The 25,437-nt window shown below is 46.5% G+C and overlaps 1 protein-coding gene across 1 annotated transcript; it reads left to right on the top strand.

The window, feature by feature from the left end:
- The first annotated feature begins 734 nt into the window (after positions 1-734).
- Positions 735-9,757, top strand: LOC135573863 (uncharacterized). Its single transcript, XM_065024044.1, has 2 exons — positions 735-848; positions 8,132-9,757. Exons 1-2 carry the CDS (start codon positions 735-737, stop codon positions 9,755-9,757), a joined length of 1,740 nt encoding a protein of 579 aa, XP_064880116.1.
- The last annotated feature ends 15,680 nt before the right edge of the window (positions 9,758-25,437 follow it).

The following is a 25,437-nucleotide window of genomic DNA, read 5'->3' as shown; positions in this document are numbered from 1 at the left end:
TCCGACATGTATGAGCAGAGCTCCGAGAAGCGGCAACTATCGGGTCGTACTAGAGATCCGACATGTATGAGCAGAGCTCCGAGAAGCGGCAACTATCGGGTCGTACTAGAGATCCGACATGTATGAGCAGAGCTCCGAGAACCGGCAACTATCGGGTCGTACTAGAGATCCGACATGTATGAGCAGAGCTCCGAGAAGCGGCAACTATCGGGTCGTACTAGAGATCCGACATGTATGAGCAGAGCTCCGAGAAGCGGCAACTATCGGGTCGTACTAGAGATCCGACATGTATGAGCAGAGCTCCGAGAAGCGGCAACTATCGGGTCGTACTAGAGATCCGACATGTATGAGCAGAGCTCCGAGAAGCGGCAACTATCGGGTCGTACTAGAGATCCGACATGTATGAGCAGAGCTCCGAGAAGCGGCAACTATCGGGTCGTACTAGAGATCCGACATGTATGAGCAGAGCTCCGAGAAGCGGCAACTATCGGGTCGTACTAGAGATCCGACATGTATGAGCAGAGCTCCGAGAAGCGGCAACTATCGGGTCGTACTAGAGATCCGACATGTATGAGCAGAGCTCCGAGAAGCGGCAACTATCGGGTCGTACTAGAGATCCGACATGTATGAGCAGAGCTCCGAGAAGCGGCAACTATCGGGTCGTACTAGAGATCCGACATGTATGAGCAGAGCTCCGAGAAGCGGCAACTATCGGGTCGTACTAGAGATCCGACATGTATGAGCAGAGCTCCGAGAAGCGGCAACTATCGGGTCGTACTAGAGATCCGACATGTATGAGCAGAGCTCCGAGAAGCGGCAACTATCGGGTCGTACTAGAGATCCGACATGTATGAGCAGAGCTCCGAGAAGCGGCAACACAAAATAGGCAGGCCCACAAAAAATCATGTGCAAACTGAAGGAAAATAATTGACTTGAGCTACACAGATAACTGCACACTTGCTAACAATGTGAGTAGTATTTCATAGGTGTTTACTAAAGACAGTCAATTTGTGTTACAATTTACTCCAGTGTGCACAAGGAAGAGCAGGTCCTAGAATGGCCTATTAGAAGTAATTGAATGGTGGAGCAGGCCTTGAACCAGTGCGATGCACAGCACAGCCAGGCAGGCATGTCTCTGTTCCCAGCCTGGTGTCACAGTATGTGATGTGGCTCTGGCTGCTGCTCTCACAGCAGGTACTTCCTTCTTGCTTCCCCAACACTGACTCTCTCTATCCTCTCCCTCTCTCTCTCTCTTCGTTTTACTCTCTCCCTCTCCCCCTCTCTTCGTTTTACTCTCCCCTCTCCCCCCTCTCTCTCTCTTCGTTTTACTCTCTCCCTCTCCCCCTCTCTTCGTTTTACTCTCTCCCTCTCCCCTCTCTTCGTTTAACTCTCCCCCCTCTCCCCCTCTCTCTCTTCGTTTTACTCTCTCCCTCTCCCCTCTCCCTCTATTCGTTTTACTCTCCCCTCTCCCCCTCTCTCTCTTCGTTTTACTCTCCCCCTCTCCCTCTCTCTTTCTTTGTTTTACTCTCTCCCTCTCTCCCTCTTTCTTTCTTCATTTTACTCTCTCCCTCTCTCCCCCCTCTCTCTCTCCCCCTCTCTCTGTCTCCCTCTCTCCCCCTCTCTCTCTCTCTCTCTCTCTCTCTCTCTCTCTCTCTTAATTTTACTCACTCCATCTCGTTCTTTCTCTCTACTCCATATCTTTGACATTGTGATGTGGTTGATTAAGCAGACAGTCTTTCCCAGAAGCCTTCAACACAGATTGAATACTGTTTTCCTCTCAAACTCACATAAACACACACTCACACACAGTGTCAGGCCAGTAACAGGCACTGTTTGCTTATTAGCTGACAGACAGAAAAGCAAAGCGAGGAGAAGAGAGAGGTGAAATATCCAATGCTTGTTATGTCGAGGTATAGAAAGAACAGGAACTATAGCTACTATGCTGCTGCCATAGCACTACACACACAGAGAGAGAGAGACCTCTTCCACAGAGCTGGACCCCTGGAGCGTTTCTGTGATGGTTACCAGCTCTGACATGACCAAGGATCTCTGTTTCTAATCCTGGAAGTCAGCTTCTGAAACTGTGCTTAGAGAACATCACACACATGACCACTGCATACACTCTGAAATGAGGAAGTCACTACAAGCTAACATATGTATGTATTTATTGAACCTTTATTTAACTAGACAAGTCAGTTAAGAACAAATTCTTATTTACAATGACGGCCTAGGAACAGTGGGTTAACTGCCTTGTTCAGGAGCAGAATGACAGATTTTTACCTTGTCAGCTTTCGGTTACTAGCCCAATGCTCTAACCACTAGGCTACCTGCCGCCCCAATACATGTTAATGTATGCAGTGCTGGAGCAGCCATGTTAATGTATGTAGTGCTGGAGCAGCCATGTTAATGTATGTAATACTGGAGCAGCCATGTTAATGTATGTAGTGCTGGAGCAGCCATGTTAATATATGTAATGCTGGGGCAGCCATGTTAATGTATGTAATGCTGGAGCAGCCATGTTAATGTATGTAATGCTGGAGCAGCCATGTTAATGTATGTAATACTGGAGCAGCCATGTTAATGTATGTAGTGCTGGAGCAGCCATGTTAATATATGTAATGCTGGGGCAGCCATGTTAATGTATGTAGTGCTGGAGCAGCCATGTTAATGTATGTAATACTGGAGCAGCCATGTTAATGTATATAATGCTGGAACAGCCATGTTAATGTATGTAGTGCTGGAGCAGCCATGTTAATATATGTAATGCTGGAGCAGCCATGTTAATATATGTAATGCTGGGGCAGCCATGTTAATGTATGTAATGCTGGAGCAGCCATGTTAATATATGTAATGCTGGAGCAGCCATGTTAATGTATGTAATACTGGAGCAGCCATGTTAATGTATGTAGTGCTGGAGCAGCCATGTTAATATATGTAATGCTGGGGCAGCCATGTTAATGTATGTAGTGCTGGAGCAGCCATGTTAATGTATGTAATGCTGGAGCAGCCATGTTAATGTATGTAGTGCTGGAGCAGCCATGTTAATATATGTAATGCTGGGGCAGCCATGTTAATGTATGTAGTGCTGGAGCAGCCATGTTAATGTATGTAATACTGGAGCAGCCATGTTAATGTATATAATGCTGGAGCAGCCATGTTAATGTATGTAGTGCTGGAGCAGCCATGTTAATATATGTAATGCTGGAGCAGCCATGTTAATATATGTAATGCTGGGGCAGCCATGTTAATGTATGTAGTGCTGGAGCAGCCATGTTAATGTATGTAGTGCTGGGGCAGCCATGTTAATATATGTAATGCTGGAGCAGCCATGTTAATGTATGTAATGCTGGAGCAGCCATGTTAATGTATGTAATGCTGGAGCAGCCATGTTAATGTATGTAGTGTTGGGGCAGCCATGTTAATGTATGTAATGCTGGAGCAGCCATGTTAATATATGTAGTGCTGGGGCAGCCATGTTAATGTATGTAGTGCTGGGGCAGCCATGTTAATGTATGTAATGCTGGAGCAGCCATGTTAATGTATGTAGTGCTGGGGCAGCCATGTTAATATATGTAATGCTGGAGCAGCCATGTTAATGTATGTAGTGTTGGGCAGCCATGTTAATGTATGTAGTGTTGGGGCAGCCATGTTAATGTATGTAGTGCTGGAGCAGCCATGTTAATGTATGTAGTGCTGGAGCAGCCATGTTAATGTATGTAATGCTGGAGCAGCTATGTTAATGTATGTAGTGTTGGGCAGCCATATTAATGTATGTAATGCTGGAGCAGCCATGTTAATGTATGTAATACTGGAGCAGCCATGTTAATGTATGTAGTGTTGGGGCAGCCATGTTAATGTATGTAATACTGGAGCAGCCATGTTAATGTATGTAGTGCTGGAGCAGCCTTGTTAATGTATGTAGTGTTGGGGCAGCCATGTTAATGTATGTAATGCTGGAGCAGCCATGTTAATGTATGTAATACTAGAGCAGCCATGTTAATGTATGTAGTGCTGGAGAAACCATGTTAATGTATGTAATACTGGAGCAGCCATGTTAATGTATGTAATACTAGAGCAGCCATGTTAATGTATGTAGTGCTGGAGAAACCATGTTAATGTATGTAATACTGGAGCAGCCATGTTAATGTATGTAGTGCTGGAGAAACCATGTTAATGTATGTAGTGCTGGAGCAGCCATGTTAATGTATGTAATACTGGAGCAGCCATGTTAATGTATGTAGTGTTGGGGCAGCCATGTTAATGTATGTAGTGCTGGAGCAGCCATGTTAATGTATGTAATGCTGGAGCAGCCATGTTAATGTATGTAGTGCTGGAGCAGCCATGTTAATGTATGTAATACTGGAGCAGCCATGTTAATGTATGTAATACTGGAGCAGCCATGTTAATGTATGTAGTGCTGGAGCAGCCATGTTAATGTATGTAGTGCTGGAGCAGCCATGTTAATGTATGTAATACTGGAGCAGCCATGTTAATGTATGTAGTGTTGGGCAGCCATGTTAATGTATGTAATACTGGAGCAGCCATGTTAATGTATGTATTGTTGGGCAGCCATGTTCATGTATGTAATGCTGGAGCAGCCATGTTAATGTATGTAGTGCTGGGGCAGCCATTTTAATGTATGTAATGCTGGAGCAGCCATGTTAATGTATGTAGTGCTGGGGCAGCCATGTTAATGTATGTAGCGCTGGAGCAGCCATGTTAATATATGTAATGCTGGAGCAGCCATGTTAATGTATGTAGTGTTGGGCAGCCATGTTAATGTATGTAAGACTGGAGCAGCCATGTTAATGTATGTAGTGCTGGAGAAACAATGTTAATGTATGTAATACTCGAGCAGCCATGTTAATGTATATAATGCTGGAGCAGCCATGTTAATGTATGTAGTGCTGGAGCAGCCATGTTAATGTATGTAATGCTGGAGCAGCCATGTTAATGTATGTAATACTGGAGCAGCCATGTTAATGTAAGTAGTGTTGGGCAGCCATGTTAATGTATGTAGTGTTGGGGCAGCCATGTTAATGTATGTAATGCTGGAGCAGCCATGTTAATGTATGTAGTGCTGGGGCAGCCATGTTAATGTATGTATTGTTGGGCAGCCATGTTAATGTATGTAGCGCTGGAGCAGCCATGTTAATATATGTAATACTGGAGCAGCCATGTTAATGTATGTATTGTTGGGCAGCCATGTTAATGTATGTAGTGCTGGAGCAGCCATGTTAATGTATGTAGTGCTGGAGCAGCCATGTTAATGTATGTAGTGTTGGGCAGCCATGTTAATGTATGTAGTGCTGGAGCAGCCATGTTAATGTATGTATTGTTGGGCAGCCATGTTAATGTATGTAGTGCTGGAGCAGCCATGTTAATGTATGTATTGTTGGGCAGCCATGTTAATGTATGTAGTGCTGGAGCAGCCATGTTAATGTATGTAGTGCTGGAGCAGCCATGTTAATGTATGTAGTGCTGGAGAAACCATGTTAATGTATGTAATACTGGAGCAGCCATGTTAATGTATATAATGCTGGAGCAGCCATGTTAATGTATGTAGTGCTGGAGCAGCCTTGTTAATGTATGTAATGCTGGAGCAGCCATGTTAATGTATGTAATGCTGGGGCAGCCATGTTAATGTATGTAGTGCTGGAGCAGCCATGTTAATGTATGTAGTGCTGGAGCAGCCATGTTAATGTATGTAATGCTGGAGCAGCCATGTTAATGTATGTAGTGCTGGAGCAGCCATGTTAATGTATGTAGTGTTGGGCAGCCATGTTAATGTATGTAGTGTTGGGGCAGCCATGTTAATGTATGTAATGCTGGAGCAGCCATGTTAATGTATGTAGTGCTGGGGCAGCCATGTTAATATATGTAATGCTGGAGCAGCCATGTTAATATATGTAATGCTGGGGCAGCCATGTTAATGTATGTAGTGCTGGAGCAGCCATGTTAATGTATGTAATGCTGGAGCAGCCATGTTAATGTATGTAGTGCTGGAGCAGCCATGTTAATGTATGTAATGCTGGAGCAGCCATGTTAATGTATCTAATACTGGAGCAGCCATGTTAATGTATGTAGTGTTGGGCAGCCATGTTAATGTATGTAGTGCTGGAGCAGCCATGTTAATGTATGTAATGCTGGAGCAGCCATGTTAATGTATGTAATGCTGGAGCAGCCATGTTAATGTATGTAGTGCTGGAGCAGCCATGTTAATGTATGTAATGCTGGAGCAGCCATGTTAATGTATGTAATACTGGAGCAGCCATGTTAATGTATGTAATACTGGAGCAGCCATGTTAATGTAGTGTTAGTGTATTTAGTGCTGGAGCAGCCATGTTAATGTATGTTAATGTTATTTAGTGCTGGAGCAGCCATGTTAATGTATGTAATGCTGGAGCAGCCATGTTAATGTATGTAGTGCTGGAGCAGCCATGTTAATGTATGTAGTGCTGGAGCAGCCATGTTAATGTATGTAATACTGGAGCAGCCATGTTAATGTTTGTAATGCTGTATCTGGCTGGAGCAGCCAACTACTTCTGATTATCAATAAATTAAATCAATAACTCAATTATGATTGACAGCTCCAGCTAAGAGACCTGAGATGATACACACTCTATCTATCTATCTATCTATCTATCTATCTATCTATCTATCTATCTATCTATCTATCTATCTATCTATCTATCTATCTATCTATCTATCTAATTACCCCCAACCCTCTATTTACTCATTTTATCCCTTTACCCTTTGGGCCCAAGCTTGCTGTACAACATTAAAACCCATTCAGTCTGCCTACATACAAGCTCTCAAAGTGCTTGATAGGAAGCCCAATAGCCATCATCACTGTTACATCCTCAGAAAGCATGAGCTCCTGAGTTGGGAAAATCTTATGCAATACACCAAAACATGTCTTGTATTCAAGATCCTAAATGGCCTGGCTCCTCCTCCACTCAGTGTTTTATTAGTCAAACAGAAAACCCATGGCAGCAGATCCACAAGGTCTGCCATGGGAAGTGACTGTGTAGTTCCCTTAAGGAAAAGCACCTTCAGTCAAACTGCTTTCTCTGTAAGAGCTTCCACTGTCTGGAATAAACTGGCATCAGACACACAACTGCACCACCTATCTTTCGTACCTTCACAAAAAGCATGAAGACATGGCTAAAGGCCAGTCAGACCAGTGAACATAATCCCTAGCTGTGTATTGCCGCTTTCCATGATATGGGATGTCTGTAGCTGGTCAGTTGTGGAAGCATTCTGTTGCTTTTATGGAATTAGTTTTTGTTGCTTTTTGTGCTATTTTCTGTCTGGGTGATATGTGTTGCTTCTCCTGTGTTTCTCTGTCTGGGTGCTACGTGTTGCTTCTCCTGTGTTTTTCTGTCTGGGTGCTACGTGTTGCTTCTCCTGTGTTTTTCTGTCTGGGTGCTACGTGTTGCTTCTCCTGTGTTTCTCTGTCTGGGTGCTACGTGTTGCTTCTCCTGTGTTTTTCTGTCTGGGTGCTACGTGCTCCTTGTTCTCTGTGTCTGGGTACCATGTATTCCTTGTTCTCTGTGTCTGGGTGCTACGTGTTCCTTGTTCTCTGTGTCTGGGTACTATGTGTTCCTTGTTCTCTGTTTCTCTGTCTGGGTGATACATGTTCCTTGTGTCAGCCAGCCTCCCTCATATGTCAGCCAGCCTTCTCCATTTGTCAGCCAGCCTCCCTCCTCCATATGTTAGCCTGCCTCCTCCATATGTCAGCCAGTCTCCTCTATATGTCAGCCAGTCTCCCTCCTCCATATGTCAGCCAGCCACCCTCCTCCATATGTCAGCCAGCCTCCCTCCTCCATATGTTAGCCTGCCTCCTCCATATGTCAGCCAGTCTCCTCTATATGTCAGCCAGTCTCCCTCCTCCATATGTCAGCCAGCCACCCTCCTCCATATGTCAGCCAGCCACCCTCCTCCATATGTCAGCCAGCCACCCTCCTCCATATGTCAGCCTCCCTCCTCCGTATGTCAGCCAGCCAGCCACCCTCCTCCATATGTCAGCCAGCCACCCTCCTCCATATGTCAGCCAGCCAGCCACCCTCCTCCATATGTCAGCCAGCCTCCCTCCTCCATATGTCAGCCACCCTCCACCATATGTCAGCCAGCCACCCACCTCCATGTGTCAGCCAGCCACCCTCCTCCATATGTCAGCCAGCCTCCTACATACGTCAGTCAGCCTCCTCCATGTGTCAGCCAGCCACCTCCATGTGTCAGCCAGCCTCCTCCATGTGTCAGCCAGCCTCCTCCATATGTCAGCCAGCCACCTCCATGTGTCAGCCAGCCTCCTCAATATGTCAGCCAGCCACCCTCCTCCATGTGTCAGCCAGCCAGCCACCCTCCTCCATATGTCAGCCACCCTCCTCCATGTTTCAGCCAGCCTCCTCCATATGTCAGCCAGCCACCATCCTCCATATGTCAGCCAGCCACCATCCTCCATATGTCAGCCACCCTCCTCCATGTGTCAGCCAGCCACCATCCTCCGTATGTGAGCCTCCCTCCTCCATATGTCAGCCAGCCACCCTCCTCCATATGTCAGCCAGCCACCCTCCTCCATGTGTCAGCCAGCCTCCTCCATACGTCAGCCAGCCACCCTCCTCCATATGTCAGCCTCCCTCCTCCATATGTCAGCCTCCCTCCTCCGTATGTCAGCCAGCCACCCTCCTCCATATGTCAGCCAGCCTCCCTCCTCCATATGTCAGCCACCCTCCACCATATGTCAGCCAGCCACCCACCTCCATGTGTCAGCCAGCCACCCTCCTCCATATGTCAGCCAGCCTCCTACATACGTCAGTCAGCCTCCTCCATGTGTCAGCCAGCCACCTCCATGTGTCAGCCAGCCTCCTCCATGTGTCAGCCAGCCTCCTCCATATGTCAGCCAGCCACCTCCATGTGTCAGCCAGCCTCCTCAATATGTCAGCCAGCCACCCTCCTCCATGTGTCAGCCAGCCAGCCACCCTCCTCCATACGTCATCCACCCTCCTCCATGTTTCAGCCAGCCTCCTCCATATGTCAGCCAGCCACCATCCTCCATATGTCAGCCAGCCACCATCCTCCATATGTCAGCCACCCTCCTCCATGTGTCAGCCAGCCACCATCCTCCGTATGTGAGCCTCCCTCCTCCATATGTCAGCCAGCCACCCTCCTCCATATGTCAGCCAGCCACCCTCCTCCATGTGTCAGCCAGCCTCCTCCATACGTCAGCCAGCCACCCTCCTCCATATGTCAGCCTCCCTCCTCCATATGTCAGCCTCCCTCCTCCGTATGTCAGCCAGCCACCCTCCTCCATATGTCAGCCAGCCTCCCTCCTCCATATGTCAGCCACCCTCCACCATATGTCAGCCAGCCACCCACCTCCATGTGTCAGCCAGCCACCCTCCTCCATATGTCAGCCAGCCTCCTACATACGTCAGTCAGCCTCCTCCATGTGTCAGCCAGCCACCTCCATGTGTCAGCCAGCCTCCTCCATGTGTCAGCCAGCCTCCTCCATATGTCAGCCAGCCACCTCCATGTGTCAGCCAGCCTCCTCAATATGTCAGCCAGCCACCCTCCTCCATGTGTCAGCCAGCCAGCCACCCTCCTCCATATGTCAGCCACCCTCCTCCATGTTTCAGCCAGCCTCCTCCATATGTCAGCCAGCCACCATCCTCCATATGTCAGCCAGCCACCATCCTCCATATGTCAGCCACCCTCCTCCATGTGTCAGCCAGCCACCATCCTCCGTATGTGAGCCTCCCTCCTCCATATGTCAGCCAGCCACCCTCCTCCATATGTCAGCCAGCCACCCTCCTCCATGTGTCAGCCAGCCTCCTCCATACGTCAGTCAGCCACCCTCCTCCATATGTCAGCCTCCCTCCTCCATATGTCAGCCTCCCTCCTCCGTATGTCAGCCAGCCACCCTCCTCCATATGTCAACCAGCCTTCCTCCTCCATATGTCAGCCAACCTCCTCCATGTGTCAGTCAGCCTCCTCCATGTTTCAGCCAGCCTCCTCCATGTTTCAGCCAGCCTCCTCCATGTTTCAGCCAGCCTCCTCCATATGTCAGCCAGCCACCATCCTCCATATGTCAGCCACCCTCCTCCATGTGTCAGCCAGCCACCATCCTCCGTATGTGAGCCTCCCTCCTCCATATGTCAGCCAGCCACCCTCCTCCATGTGTCAGCCAGCCTCCTCCATACGTCAGCCAGCCACCCTCCTCCATATGTCAGCCTCCCTCCTCCATATGTCAGCCTCCCTCCTCCGTATGTCAGCCAGCCACCCTCCTCCATATGTCAGCCAGCCTCCCTCCTCCATATGTCAGCCACCCTCCTCCATATCTCAGCCAGCCTCCCTCCTCCATATGTCAGCCAGCCTCCCTCCTCCATATGTCAGCCAGCCACCCTCCTCCATATGTCAGCCAGCCTCCCTCCTCCATATGTCAGCCAGCCACCCTCCTCCATATGTCAGCCTCCCTCCTCCATGTGTCAGCCAGCCTCCCTCCTCCAAATGTCAGCCAGCCACCCTCCTCCATATGTCAGCCAGCCACCCTTCTCAGTATGTCAGCCTCCCTCCTCGTGTGTCAGCCAACCTCCTCCATATGTCAGCCAGCTTCCCTCCTCCATATGTCAGCCATCCTCATCCAAATGTCAGTCAGCCTCCTCCATATGTCAGCCCCCCTTCTCCGTATGTGAGCCTCCATCCTCCATATGTCAGCCAGCCATCCTCCTCCATATGTCAGCCAGCCACCCTTCTCCATATGTCAGCCAGCCACCCTTCTCCATATGTCAGCCAGCCACCCTTCTCCATATGGTAGCCAGCCTCCTCCATATGTCAGCCAGCCACCCTTCTCCATATGTCAGCCAGCCTCCCTCCTCCATATGTCAGCCAGCCACCCTCCTCCATATGTCAGCCTCCCTCCTCCATGTGTCAGCCAGCCTCGCTCCTCCATATGTCAGCCAGCCACCCTCCTCCATATGTCAGCCTCCCTCCTCCATGTGTCAGCCAGCCTCCCTCCCTCATATGTCAGCCAGCCTCCCTCCTCCATATGTCAGCCAGTCTCCCTCCTCCATATGTCAGCCAGCCACCCTCCTCCATGTGTCAGCCAGCCACCCTCCTCCATGTGTCAGCCAGCCACCCTCCTCCATGTGTCAGCCAGCCACCCTCCTCCATGTGTCAGCCATCCACCCTCCTCCATATGTCAGCTAGCCACCCTCCTCCATATGTCAGCCACCCTCCTCCATATGTCAGCCTCCCTCCACCATATGTCAGCCTCCCTCCACCATATGTCAGCCAGCCAGCCACCCTCCTCCATATGTGAGCCACATTCCTCCATGTCTGACATTTGGTGGATGCCAGCCACCCTCGTCCATATGTCAGCCAGCCATCCTCCTCCATGTGTCAGCCAGCCTCCTCCATACGTCAGCCAGCCAACCTCCTCCATATGTCAGCCTCCCTCCTCCATATGTCAGCCAGCCACCCTCCTCCAGATGTCAGCCAGCCACCCTCCTCCAGATGTCAGCCAGCCACCCTCCTCCTGGGTCAGCCAGCCTCCTCCATATGTCAGCCAGCCACCCTCCTCCATATGTCAGCCAGCCTCCCTCCTCCATATGTCAGCCAATCTTCTCCATATGTGAGCCTTTCTCCTCCATATGTCAGCCAGCCGCCCTCCTCCTGTGTCAGCCAGCCTCCATCCTCCATATGTCAGCCAGCCTCCCTCCACCATATGTCAGCCAGCCACGCTCCTCCATAAGTCAGCCAGCCTCCTCCATATGTCAGCCACCCTCCCTTATATGTCAGCCACCCTCCCTTATATGTCAGCCTCCCTCCTCCATATGTCAGCCAGCCAGCCACCCTCCTCCATATGTCAGCCAGCCACCCTCCTCCATATGTCAGCCAGCCACCCTCCTCCATATGTCAGCGAGCCACCCTCCCTCATATGTCAGCCAGCCACCCTCCACCATATGTCAGCCTCCCTCCTCCATATGTCAGCCAGCCACCCTCCTCCATATGTCAGCCACCCTCCTCCATATGTCAGCCAGCCACCCTCCTCCATATGTCAGCCAGCCACCCTCCTCCATATGTCAGCCAGCCACCCTCCTCCATGTGTCATCCAGCCTCCCTCCTCCATGTGTCAGCCAGCCTCTTTCCTCCATATGTCAGCCAGCAACACTCCTCCATGTGTCAGCCAGCCTCCCTCCTCCATATGTCAGCCAGCCTTTTTCCTCCATGTGTCAGCCAGCCACCCTCCTCCATATGTCAGCCACCCTCCTACATATGTCAGCCAGCCACCCTCGTCCATATGTCAGCCAGCCACCCTCCTCATATGTCTGTCAGCCAGCGTCTTCCATACGTCAGCTCCCACCCTCCTCCATATGTCAGCCATCCTCCTCCAAATGTCAGTCAGCCTCCTCCATATGTCAGCCACTCTTCTCCGTATGTGAGCCTCCCTCCTCCATATGTCAGCCAGCCATCCTCCTCCATATGTCAGCCAGCCACCCTTCTCCATATGTCAGCCAGCCACCCTTCTCCATATGTCAGCCAGCCACCCTTCTCCATATGTCAGCCAGCCACCCTTCTCCATATGGTAGCCAGCCTCCTCCATTTGTCAGCCAGCCACCCTTCTCCATATGTCAGCCAGCCTCCCTCCTCCATGTGTCAGCCAGCCTCCCTCCTCCATGTGTCAGCCAGCCTCTCTCCTCCATATGTCAGCCAGCCTCTTTCCTCCATGTGTCAGCCAGCCACCCTCCTCCATATGTCAGCCACCCTCCCTCATATGTCAGCCAGCCTCCCTCATATGTCAGCCAGCCTTCTCCATATGTCAGCCACCCTCCTCTATATGTCAGCCAGCCACCCTCCTCCATGTGTCAGCCACCCTCCTCCATATGTCAGCCACCCTCCTCCATATGTCAGCCAGCCACCCTCCTCTATATGTCAGCCAGCCACCCTCCTCCATATGTCAGCCACCCTCCTCCATGTCAGCCAGCCTCCTCCATATGTCAGCCAGCCTCCCTCCTCCATATGTCAGCCAGCCTCCCTCCTCCATATGTCAGCCAGCCTCCCTCCTCCATATGTCAGCCAGCCAGCCACCCTCCTCCATATGTCAGCCACCCTCCTCCATATGTCAGCCACCCTCCACCATATGTCAGCCAGCCTCCATCCTCCATATGTTAGCCAGCCACCATCCTCCATATGTCAGCCACCATCCTCCATATGTCAGCCACCCTCCTCCATATGTCAGCCACCCTCCTCCATATGTCAGCCACCCTCCACCATATGTCAGCCAGTCTCCATCCTCCATATGTCAGCCACCCTCCTCCATATGTCAGCCACCCTCCTCCATATGTCAGCCACCCTCCTCCATATGTTAGCCACCCTTGTAGCAGGGTGTTGCGTTCCCTCTTCATAGAGGCGTGTGTAACACTCCATATGTCAGCCAGCCTCCTCCATATGTCAGCCACCCTCCTCCATATGTTAGCCACCCTTGTAGCAGGGTGTTGCGTTCCCTCTTCATAGAGGCGTGTGTAACACTCCATATGTCAGCCACCCTCCTCCATATGTCAGCCACCCTCCTCCATATGTCAGCCACCCTCCTCCATATGTTAGCCACCCTTGTAGCAGGGTGTTGCGTTCCCTCTTCATAGAGGCGTGTGTAACACTCCATATGTCAGCCAGCCTCCTCCAGATGAATGCGCTACTCAGAGGCATGGCAGTCACGTTGTTGAGGAGATATTGGCAGTCACGTTGTTGAGGAGAATTAGTCCTAACTGTAGAGATGCTGAGTTGGGATGGACTATGATAGTCTATTTCCTACAGATTTGAATTGTGATTAATTGTATACCGGAAGAAAACACAGTATAAACTACCGTATCCATCCTTTATTCATCTCACTGTGACCACCTGATGGATCTCAGGGCCTTTGGAAAGGGCTACCGGGAAGTTTACAGACTGACTGGCAAAATAAATCACTCTGACTGTCTGAAATCAGAAGGATAATCGAGAGACCAGTGGTAAAACTACCGGAGCTGATTGGCGGCAGGCAACACACGCTCTCCCTGTAATGTTGCCGCCGCTAGCGCTCTGTTCCAGTTATCTGCCCTTGCTCTAGACCACAAAGCTGCTGTACTTACTGAAGCATCACCAATCCCCGCGTGCTGACTGCGCAGGGGAGGAGAGGCCAGAGAGAGAGAGAGATAAGAGCATCCATCCATCCTCTCGTCCCTTTATCAACGGTAACACCCCATTCCCTCCGTCCTCCCGACACTCCCTTCTCACATCGCTTAAGGCTCTGCAAGGCTCGAGGAAGGCAGCTAGCGTTTTCGGTGTGTGTAGCAGCTACCAGGAGGCGCAAGGCAGAATGCGCGATGGGGCAAGCGTGTGGACACGCGCTCCTCTGCCGTAGCCAGCAGCACCAGTCCGCTGCTTCCGATATGTAAGTGCTACAGACCCGGGTGTGTTTTATTTTGTGTGATAAAGTGAAAGAGATGCATGGAGAGAGCTATTCATAAAGCTATTTGTTCAACACAATTTGTATCTGATGCTGTGCCTGTGCTCTGGGTTGATTGACAGGCTCTGTTCTAGGCAATGTGTAAGTGTTTTCTCAGGTGTCCAGGGTTGTTCACTCACCCATCTCATCAAGAGTTTACCGGAATGTATCTCTAGAGAGTCTACTGCAAAGCAAAGTGATGCTACAGGAATGTGTGTGTGTCCAACCTGGTCTCAAAGGATTTTGTACTATTCTGTATGTAAACCGGAAAAAAATATTTATTATGATATATTATGTTTTGTATGGTATGTATTAATTTGTGGATATCCATCAACCATTTCGTATGATATGTTACAAATTACAATTCGTTTTATATGATAAAAATGTGCAAAACATACAATATGTTACGAATTCTAGCTAGGTGGCTAATGTTAGCTAGGCTAGGAGTTAGTGTTAGGGTTAAGTTTAGGTGTTAGGTTAAAGGGTTAAAACCTCTCTAGGGTACGTGGGACGGTAGCGTCCCACCTGGTCAACATCCAGTGAAATTGCAGGGCGTGAAATTCAAACTACAGAATTGTAAATATTTAACCTTCTTGAAAATACACATGCAATGTCAAATTAAAGCTTGACTTGTTGTTAATCCTGCCACAGTGTCAGATTTCAAAAAGGCTTTATGGCGAAAGCAAACCATGTGATTAGCCGAGGACAGCACCCCATGAAACAAACACAGACAATCATATTTCATCCTGCCAGGCGCGGCACAAAACTCAGAAATAACCATATAATTCATGCCTTACCTTTGAAGATCTTCTTCTGTTGGCTGTTCTGTCCAATATGTTTCTTAAACTTCACAAACTGTCATTTTGTTCGATTAATTCTGTCGTTATATATCCAAAATGTCCATTTATTTGGCGCGTTTGATCCAGAAAAACACCGGTTCCAACTCGAGCAACATGACTACAAAATACCTAATAAGTTACCTGTAATCTTTGTCCAAACATTTCAAACAACTTTCCTAATACAACTTTAGGTATTTTTAACGTAAATAATCGATAAATTTGAGACTGGATAAACTGTGTTCAATACCGGAGGAAAACAAAGTGTAGTGAGCTTTCAGGTCACGTGCCTCTAACAAACAGTACACTTCACTCTTCCCTCGTTCTGAACAGGGCTGCATCTTCATTACACAAAGGAAAAACCTCAACCAATTTCTAAAGACTGTTGACATCTAGTGGAAGCGATAGGAACTGCAAACATATTTCTATTAAAACGGGCTTGCCATAGAAACCTAATGGAAAACAGATTGACCGAAAAAAAAATCCCTGGATGGATTGTGCTCGGGGTTTCGCCTGCCAAATACGTTCTGTTATACTCACAGACATCATTCAAACAGTTTTAGAAACTTCAGAGTGTTTTCTATCATATACAATCAATTGTATGCATATCCTAACTTCTAGGCCTGAGTAGCAGGCAATTTACTTTGGGCACCTCAGTTTCCAAACTTCCAAATACTGCCCCCTACCCCGAAGAAGTTTTAAGTAACCATCTGTCTTATGGAACTATACCAAACGTAACATATCATACTAATTTGTGTGTCCCAGATTTCATATACTATGTTACGTCTAGTCTGAGACCCGGCTGGTGTGTCAGAGAGAGAAACAGAGAAAGAGAGAGTTTGTGTGTTTAAATGGGATATATGCCTAATAATGCATTGATTTAATGTGTGTGTGGAATATGGTAGAGTTGGTAACTTCACTAAAAGCAACAACCCCGGTGCAGAAAGAACAGCTCACGTGATCTCCTTGCTTCTGATGTTTTTTTGCCTGTGTGGGTGTGTGTGCCAGCCTGTTATAAATTCACTTTGATGAGGATATTTCTTTCTTCAAGGGAGTTTATTTATCTGGGCAGCATCAATAATGTTTCAGCAGCAGAGAACAGAAGAGGAGAGAATAGGTAATAAAAGGAGAGGGGAGGAGAGGAGAGGATCGAGTGGTGTGATGGGAGGAGAGGAGCGAGTGGTGTGATGGGAGGAGAGGAGAGAGTGGTTGTGAGGAGAGGAGAGGAGACGAGAGGAAGAGGAGAGGAGAGAGTGGCTGTGATGAGAGGAGAGGAGAGGAGAGGAGAGGAGAGGTGCTGTGATGGGAGGAGAGGGGAGGAGAGAGTGGTTGTGATGGGAGGAGAGGAGAGAGTGGCTGTGATGGGAGGAGAGGAGAGGAGCGAGTGGTTGTGAGGAGAGGAGAGGGGAGGAGAGGAGAGAGTGGATGAGAGGAGAGGGGAGGAGAGAGTGGCTGTGATGGGAGGAGAGGAGAGGAGAGAGTAGTTGGGAGGAGAGGACAGGAGAGGAGAGAGTGCTTGTGGGGAGAGGAGAGGAGAGAGTGGTGGTGATGGGAGGAGAGGACAGGGGAGGAGAGAGTGGTTGTGAGGAGAGGAGAGAAGAGGAGAGAGTGGTTGTGATGGGAGGGGAGGAGAGAGTGGTTGTGATGGGAGGAGAAGAAATGGGAGGAGAGAGTGGTTGGGAGGAGAGGAGATGGGAGGAGAGAGTGGTTGTGAGGAGAGGAGAGGGGAGGGGAGGAGAGTGGTTGTGAGGAGAGGAGAGGGGAGGAGAGAGTGGCTGTGAGGAGAGGAGAGGAGAGGAGAGGAGAGAGAAGAGAAGAGAAGAGAAGAGAAGAGAAGAGAAGAGAAGAGAAGAGAAGAGAAGAGAAGAGAAGAGAAGAGAAGAGAAGAGAAGAGAAGAGAAGAGAAGAGAAGAGAAGAGAAGAGGAGAGGAGAGGAGAGGAGAGGAGAGGAGAGGAGAGGAGAGGAGAGGAGAGGAGAGAGAGTGGCTGTGATGATAGGAGAGGAGAGTGGCTGTGATGTGACGAGAGGAGAGGAGAGGAGAGGAGAGAGTGGTTGTGAGGAGAGGAGAGAAGAGGAGAGAGTGGTTGTGATGGGAGGGGAGGAGAGAGTGGTTGTGAGGAGAGGAGAGGGGAGGAGAGAGTGGTTGTGAGGAGAGGAGAGGGGAGGAGAGAGTGGCTGTGAGGAGAGGAGAGGAGAGGAGAGGAGAGGAGAGGAGAGGAGAGGAGAGGAGAGGAGAGGAGAGGAGAGGAGAGGAGAGGTTGTGATGGTTCACCGTTTTGTTGCTGTACTCAATAACTGTGAACTGTCTACTTCTGGATAAAAGTGTAAATGTTTTAGTGTTTGTGCTTTTGAGAGCGGGTGTATGTGTTGTGGGTTTGACATGGTTAGGGCCACCGTACATATATAAGAGGCATGGATTTAATGGGTGTGTGGGTGTGTGTAGCGTGATTGAGAGAATGCTGGTTGTGCAGTATGTTGTCATCTCTAATGTGAGCACTCATGAATGCTGTTGGATTTTGCTAATACAGACTTCACTGTTAGTGGGGTCAACTTTACACACACACACACACACACACACACACACACACACACACACACACACACACACACACACACACACACACACACACACACACACACACACACACACACACACCTACTTGCCTATCACTGGTACTATGAGGAGTGGAAGTGTGTGTCTTTGTGTTCGGAGGGCTGGTGTGTTTTGGGTGTGAGGGGACAGTGTGTGTCTGTGTGTGTGTTTTTTGGGCGGGCTCGGGCAGTTTGTGTGTGGGTTGAGAATGACAGAATGACTCAAAGCGATCTCTCCCACCCATACACTCATCCTCACATTTTCCACTCTGTTTAAAGTGTCACCCTGGGTACACACACACACACACACACTATCCTCACGTACAATTGAGCATGTCCATGAGCACACACCCACATAAGCACTCAAGGATAGTCAACACACACACACTGCCCTACAGGGTTACCAACATCACACGAGTGTGTGTGTGCGCACTGTGACCGATACTCAGGTGCTAATTGTAGCAGCAGGTAGGTGTAGGAGTTTTGAGTGTGCTCAGTGTGTGTGTTTGTGTCGGATTGGGTGACACGGTTGGCTGTATGTCTAACAAGGATCCAGCATCAAGTACCTCCGTACCTGGTCCTGATTTTGTGTGTGTGTGTGTGTGTGTGAGAGATTTGCTTTTGTAATGTATACATGTGTTTCCCATGCCAATAAAGCCCTTTAAACTGAGAGAGAGACCTGCCTCTCAAGAGAAGACTAGGCTAGGTGCACACTGCCCACAAAATGAGGTGGAAACTGAGATGCACTTCCTAACCTCCTGCCAAATGTATAACCATATTAGAGACCGATATTTCCTTCAGATTACACAGACCCACAAAGAATTTGAAAACAAACCCAATTTTGATAAACACCCATATTTATTGTGGGAAATAACAGTGCGCACAGTGTGCCATCACAGCAGCAGATGTGTGACCTGTTGCCACAAGAAAAGGTCAACCAGTGAAGAACAAACACCATAGTAAATACAACTCATATTTATTTTGAAATATTTTCCCTTTTGTATTTTAACTATTTGCACATTGTTACATCACTGTAAATAGCCATAATATGACATATTAAATGTCTCTATGGTGATGTGGTGATGAAGAAGAGAAGGCTGTCCTGGTGCATGGGTCCCACGGTGAGGGTGATGAAGAAGAGAAGGCTGTCCTGGTGCATGGGTCCCACGGTGAGGGTGATGAAGAAGAGAAGGCTGTCCTGGTGCATGGGTCCCACAGTGAGGGTGATGAAGAAGAGAAGGCTGTCCTGGTGCATGGGTCCCACGGTGAGGGTGATGAAGAAGAGAAGGCTGTCCTGGTGCAATGGTCCCACGGTGAGGGTGATGAAGAAGAGAAGGCTGTCCTGGTGCATGGGTCCCACGGTGAGGGTGATGAAGAAGAGAAGGCTGTCCTGGTGCAATGGTCCCACGGTGAGGGTGATGAAGAAGAGAAGGCTGTCCTGGTGCATGGGTCCCACGGTGAGGGTGATGAAGAAGAGAAGGCTGTCCTGGTACATGGGTCCCACGGTGAGGGTGATGAAGAAGAGAAGGCTGTCCTGGTGCATGGGTCCCACGGTGAGGGTGAAGTTAAGTTCAGGGAGAAGGTGAGGGCCTGGTTGATGAAGTTCACTAGAGCTGTAGAGACTTGAGGGACAGCAGCCAGTGAACTGGGAAGCAGAAAGGGGTTGGCGGAAAACGATGATAACTTAATACTCACTCCTACCCTGGGAGACGGACGGTCACAGAGCCGCTCTTCTGCTCTTGTGGAACATCTAATACAAACGTCAAATGAAAAACATAAGCAGCAAATCCACCCAGAGCTACACTTTGAAACTCAAACAGTGTAAACATACACTGAAACGCAATACATTTAATTATACCAATAATGGAGCAATTTAAGCACGACAAAGCCATAAGAATTAGCCACACAAGATGAAGGAATTTGGAAAACATATTTTAATAATCTATACAAAAACATCCCACAAAAGACTTGCAACATTACTAATTAGAAATTAACCAAAAATGTAACATTCTTGAATCAGTCATTAAAGCAACCAAAATCCATTAGATTACCCAACAACCCAACAATGACACGCCTGCTCCTGCTCTCCCCCCCTGCCAGGCTCCCCAGCTATGTGCACACCTGCCTTCTCCCATCATGCGCATCAGCGATTATTGGACTCAATCACCTCTCAATACCTTCCCTATATCTCTCTGGTTCCCTGATCTGTTCCCTGCTTCTGCATTGACTGTCATATATCCTTGTCTACCTGTGTGCTGAGGCTGTTCCTGTCTTGTTCTGTCTGTCTGTTTCCGATTAAATGTTTGACTCCCCGTACCTGCTTCTCATCTCCGGGGTCAGTCCTTACAAACAAGAACTAAATCAAAAGATAAAATAAAATAAAACAAAGAAGACTTGTGGTCTAGATACTGTAACATCAGAAATGAAATGCTGAAAAACAGCCCACCTGAGTTGCAAAATGCTGTGCATACATTTTTTAACATAGTACAAACTGCTTCCCTGATGTCTGGAACCAGGGGCTCATCTCCCCTATCCACAAAAGTGGAGACAAATCAGACCCCAGTAATTACAGGGGAATATGCAAAAACAGCAACTTGGAAGAATCCAAACCTTTCTCCAAGAAAAAAATATATGTAAGTAAATGTCAAATTGTTTTTCTCCCTAAACATCGCACTACTGACCATAAATACACCTCAGACACTAATTAATAACCACCATCACACTACTGACCATATATACACCTCACACACACTAATTAATAACCACCATCACACTACTGACCATATATACACCTCACATACACTAATTAATAAACACCATCACACTACTGACCATATATACACCATCACACTACTGACCATATATACACCTCACACACTAATTAATAACCACCATCACACTACTGACCATAAATACACCTCACACACTAATTAATAACCACCATCACACTACTGACCATATATACACCTCACACACTAATGAATAAACACCATCACACTACTGACCATATATACACCTCACACACTAATAATAACACCATCACACTACTGACCATATATACATTAATAACCACCATCACACTACTGACCATATATACACCTCACATACACTAATTAATAAACACCATCACACTACTGACCATATATACACCTCACACACTAATTAATAACCACCATCACACTACTGACCATAAATACACCTCACACACTAATTAATAAACACCATCACACTACTGACCATAAATACATCACACTAACCACCATCACACTACTGACCATAAATACACCTCACACACTAATTAATAAACACCATCACACTACTGACCATATATACACACCATCACACTACTGACCATATATACACCTCACACACTAATTAATAACCACCATCACACTACTGACCATAAATACACCTCACACACTAATTAATAACCACCATCACACTACTGACCATAAATACACCTCACACACTAATGAATAACCACCATCACACTACTGACCATAAATACACACCATCACACTACTGACCATATATACACCTCACACACACTAATTAATAATCACCATCACACTACTGACCATAAATACACCTCACACACTAATTAATAACCACCATCACACTACTGACCATAAATACACCTCACACACTAATGAATAACCACCATCACACTACTGACCATAAATACACACCATCACACTACTGACCATATATACACCTCACACACACTAATTAATAACCACCATCACACTATGACCATAAATACACCTCACACACTAATTAATAACCACCATCACACTACTGACCATAAATACACCTCACACACTAATTAATAACCACTTCCACCAAAAAAAGAGCTCAAAGTATGTTCTTAATTTATTCAATTGATATTTGACACACAGGTCTATTCTTCAGAATTCTCCAAAGTGGGCTGGTGGTAAGGTGTACTGACTTAATAAAATGTATGTACACAGAAAACAAGTGTGCAATAAAATCAAAAATCCAAGAACATAGTTATTTATAAACGTTGAGGTGTGAGACAAGGCTGCAGTTTGAGTCCAAACCCTTCAACATTTATATCAATGAAATAGCAGACATGTTGGACCATTCTCCAGCCCCAGGACTGCTATATGCTGATCATTTGTTTCTTCTATCACTAACCAAAGAAGGTCTTCAACAGAACCTTAACATTCTAGAGCAACATTTACATAATTGGGTCCTGGGAGTAAATAAAAAATCCAGGGAAAAAAAACAGATGTCAGAAACACAATTATAAATGAACCTTCTCAGTCAGCTGGTGTTGGACCTCACCTATCAAGTTGACACCAGCACTGCTTCAAAATAAACAATTCAAACAAACAAAATCATGAACCAATCATAGGACTCATATTTACAACATTGGAAAAACGAAACAAAATCCCAACGCCGACTAAATTGCTATCTGACCCTGAACAGAGAATAAGAATTGGCTGATTATCTCTACTCTGTCAGAGATACGAAGCAGAGACAGATCCTTACCAAGTACAGGCTGAGTGACCACCAATTGGCAATAGAAACCGGCAGACATAAAAAGACATGGCTACTCAAAGAGGAGCGTGTATGTGGTCACTGCACAACAGGGGAGGTAGAAACAGAGATGCACTTTCTCCTTTACTGTGATAAATATTCATCACCAAGAGATTCATTATTCACAGAAATTACTACATTTATTCAAAACGTTAACTTATTAAACCCAGAGGAAAAACAAAGAATACTCATGGGCAAAGGAGCCACAGCTCCTCTTTCAGCCAAATATGTATTAGCCTGGGACAGCCTGAAGGACACTGAAGAGCCTGAAGGACACTGAATAATAACATCAGTATAGTAAGCAGTGCCTTAACGGCTCCTCTTGCAGCCAAATATGTATTAGCCTGGGACAGCCTGGAGGACACTGAAAAATAACATCAGTATAGTAAGCAGAAACTTACTTATTATTAGTATTCTTGTTATTACTGTTGTGATTATTATTCCAAATAGTAGTTATATGGGGAGTAGGGGTGATGGTAATGATATCAGTTTAATGATGGTGGTGGTGGTAGTGTCACGCCTCCTCCCACTCTCCCTCTCCTGTGCTCGAGGGCACCAGACCGCCTATCATTACACACACCTGTCCCCTTCGTTACGCACACCTGCGCCTCATTGGACCGACCAAACTATTTGATCGCCTCCCCTTTATCTGTCTATTTCCTATGTTTGTTCCCTGTGTCTGCATTGATCTCGATACTTTGTCCCCTGTCCAGACGCTGTTCCTGTACTGTTTTGTGTCCGTTATTTATTAAATGTTCTCCCTGTACCTGCTTCCTGTCTCCAGCGTCGATCCTCACAAGTAGTAGTAGTGGTGATGATGATGGTAGTGGTAATGATGATGGTAGTAGTAATGATGATGGTAGTAGTAATGATGATGGTAGTGGTAATGATGATGGTAGTGGTAATGATGATGGTAGTGGTAATGATGATGGTAGTAGTAATGATGATGGTAGTGGTAATGATGATGGTAGTAGTAATGATGATGGTAGTGGTAATGATGATGGTAGTAGTAATGATGATGGTAGTGGTAATGATGATGGTAGTAGTAATGATGATGGTAGTGGTAATGATGATGGTAGTAGTAATGATGATGGTAGTAGTAGTAATGATGATGGTAGCTGTAATGATGGTAGTAGTAATGATGATGGTAGTAGTAATAATGATGATGGTAGTAGTAATGATGATGGTAGTTGTAATGATGATGGTAGTAGTAATGATGATGGTAGCTGTAATGATGATGGTAGTAGTAATGATGATGGTAGTAGTAATGATGATGGTAGTTGTAATGATGATGGTAGTAGTAATGATGATGGTAGTAGTAATGATGATGGTAGTTGTAGTAATAATGATGTTAGTAGTTGTAATGATGATGGTAGTAGTAGTAATGATGATGGTAGTAGTAATGATGATGGTAGTAGTAGTAATGATGATGGTAGTTGTAGTAATAATGATGTTAGTAGTAGTAATGATGATGGTAGCTGTAATGATGATGGTAGTAGTATTGATGATGGTAGTAGTATTGATGATGGTAGTAGTAATGATGATGGTAGTAGTATTGATGATGGCAGTAGTATTGATGATGGTAGTAGTATTGATGATGGTAGTAGTATTGATGATGGCAGTAGTAATGATGATGGTAGCTGTAATGATGATGGTAGTAGTATTGATGATGGTAGTAGTATTGATGATGGCAGTAGTATTGATGATGGTAGCTGTAATGATGATGGTAGTAGTATTGATGATGGTAGTAGTAATGATGATGGTAGTAGTATTGATGATGGCAGTAGTAATGATGATGGTAGTAGTAGTAATGATGATGGTAGTAGTAATGATGATGGTAGTAGTAGTAATGATGATGGTAGTTGTAATGATGATGGTAGTAGTAATGATGATGGTAGTAGTAATGATGATGGTAGTAGTAGTAATGATGATGGTAGTAGTAGTAATGATGATGGTAGTAGTAATGATGATGGTAGTAGTAGTAATGATGATGGTAGTAGTAATGATGATGGTAGTAGTAGTAATGATGATGGTAGTTGTAGTAATAATGATGTTAGTAGTAGTAATGATGATGGTAGCTGTAATGATGATGGTAGCTGTAATGATGATGGTAGTAGTATTGATGATGGTAGTAGTAATGATGATGGTAGTAGTATTGATGATGGTAGTAGTATTGATGATGGTAGTAGTATTGATGATGGTAGTAGTAATGATGGTAGTAGTATTGATGATGGTAGTAGTATTGATGATGGTAGTAGTAATGATGGTAGTAGTATTGATGATGGTAGTAGTAATGATGGTAGTAGTATTGATGATGGTAGTAGTGTTGATGATGGTAGTAGTAAATATGAGTATTGCTGATGGTAGTAGTATTGATGATGGTAGTAGTATTGATGATGGTAGTAGTAATGATGATGGTAGTAGTATTGATGATGGTAGTAGTAATGATGATGGTAGTAGTAATGATGGTAGTAGTAGTAATGATGATGGTAGTGGTAATGATGATGGTAGTAGTAATGGTGATGGTAGTAGTAATGATGGTAGTAGTAGTAATGATGATGGTAGTAGTTGTAATGATGATGGTAGTAGTAATGGTGATGGTAGTAGTAATGATGGTAGTGGTAATGATGGTAGTAGTAGTAATGATGATGGTAGTGGTAATGATGATGGTAGTAGTAATGGTGATGGTAGTAGTAATGATGGTAGTGGTAATGATGGTAGTAGTAGTAATGATGATGGTAGTAGTAATGATGATGGTAGTGGTAATGATGATGGTAGTAGTAATGATGATGGTAGTGGTAATGATGATGGTAGTAGTAATGATGATGGTAGTGGTAATGATGATGGTAGTAGTAATGATGATGGTAGTGGTAATGATGATGGTAGTAGTAATGATGATGGTAGTGGTAATGATGATGGTAGTAGTAATGATGATGGTAGTGGTAATGATGATGGTA

This window comes from Oncorhynchus nerka, linkage group LG11 (genome assembly GCF_034236695.1).
Source record: "Oncorhynchus nerka isolate Pitt River linkage group LG11, Oner_Uvic_2.0, whole genome shotgun sequence".
Classification (NCBI taxonomy): Eukaryota; Metazoa; Chordata; class Actinopteri; order Salmoniformes; family Salmonidae; genus Oncorhynchus; species Oncorhynchus nerka.
The sequence above is the reverse complement of the archived record's forward strand: the minus strand, read 5'-3'. Positions and strand labels throughout refer to the sequence as shown.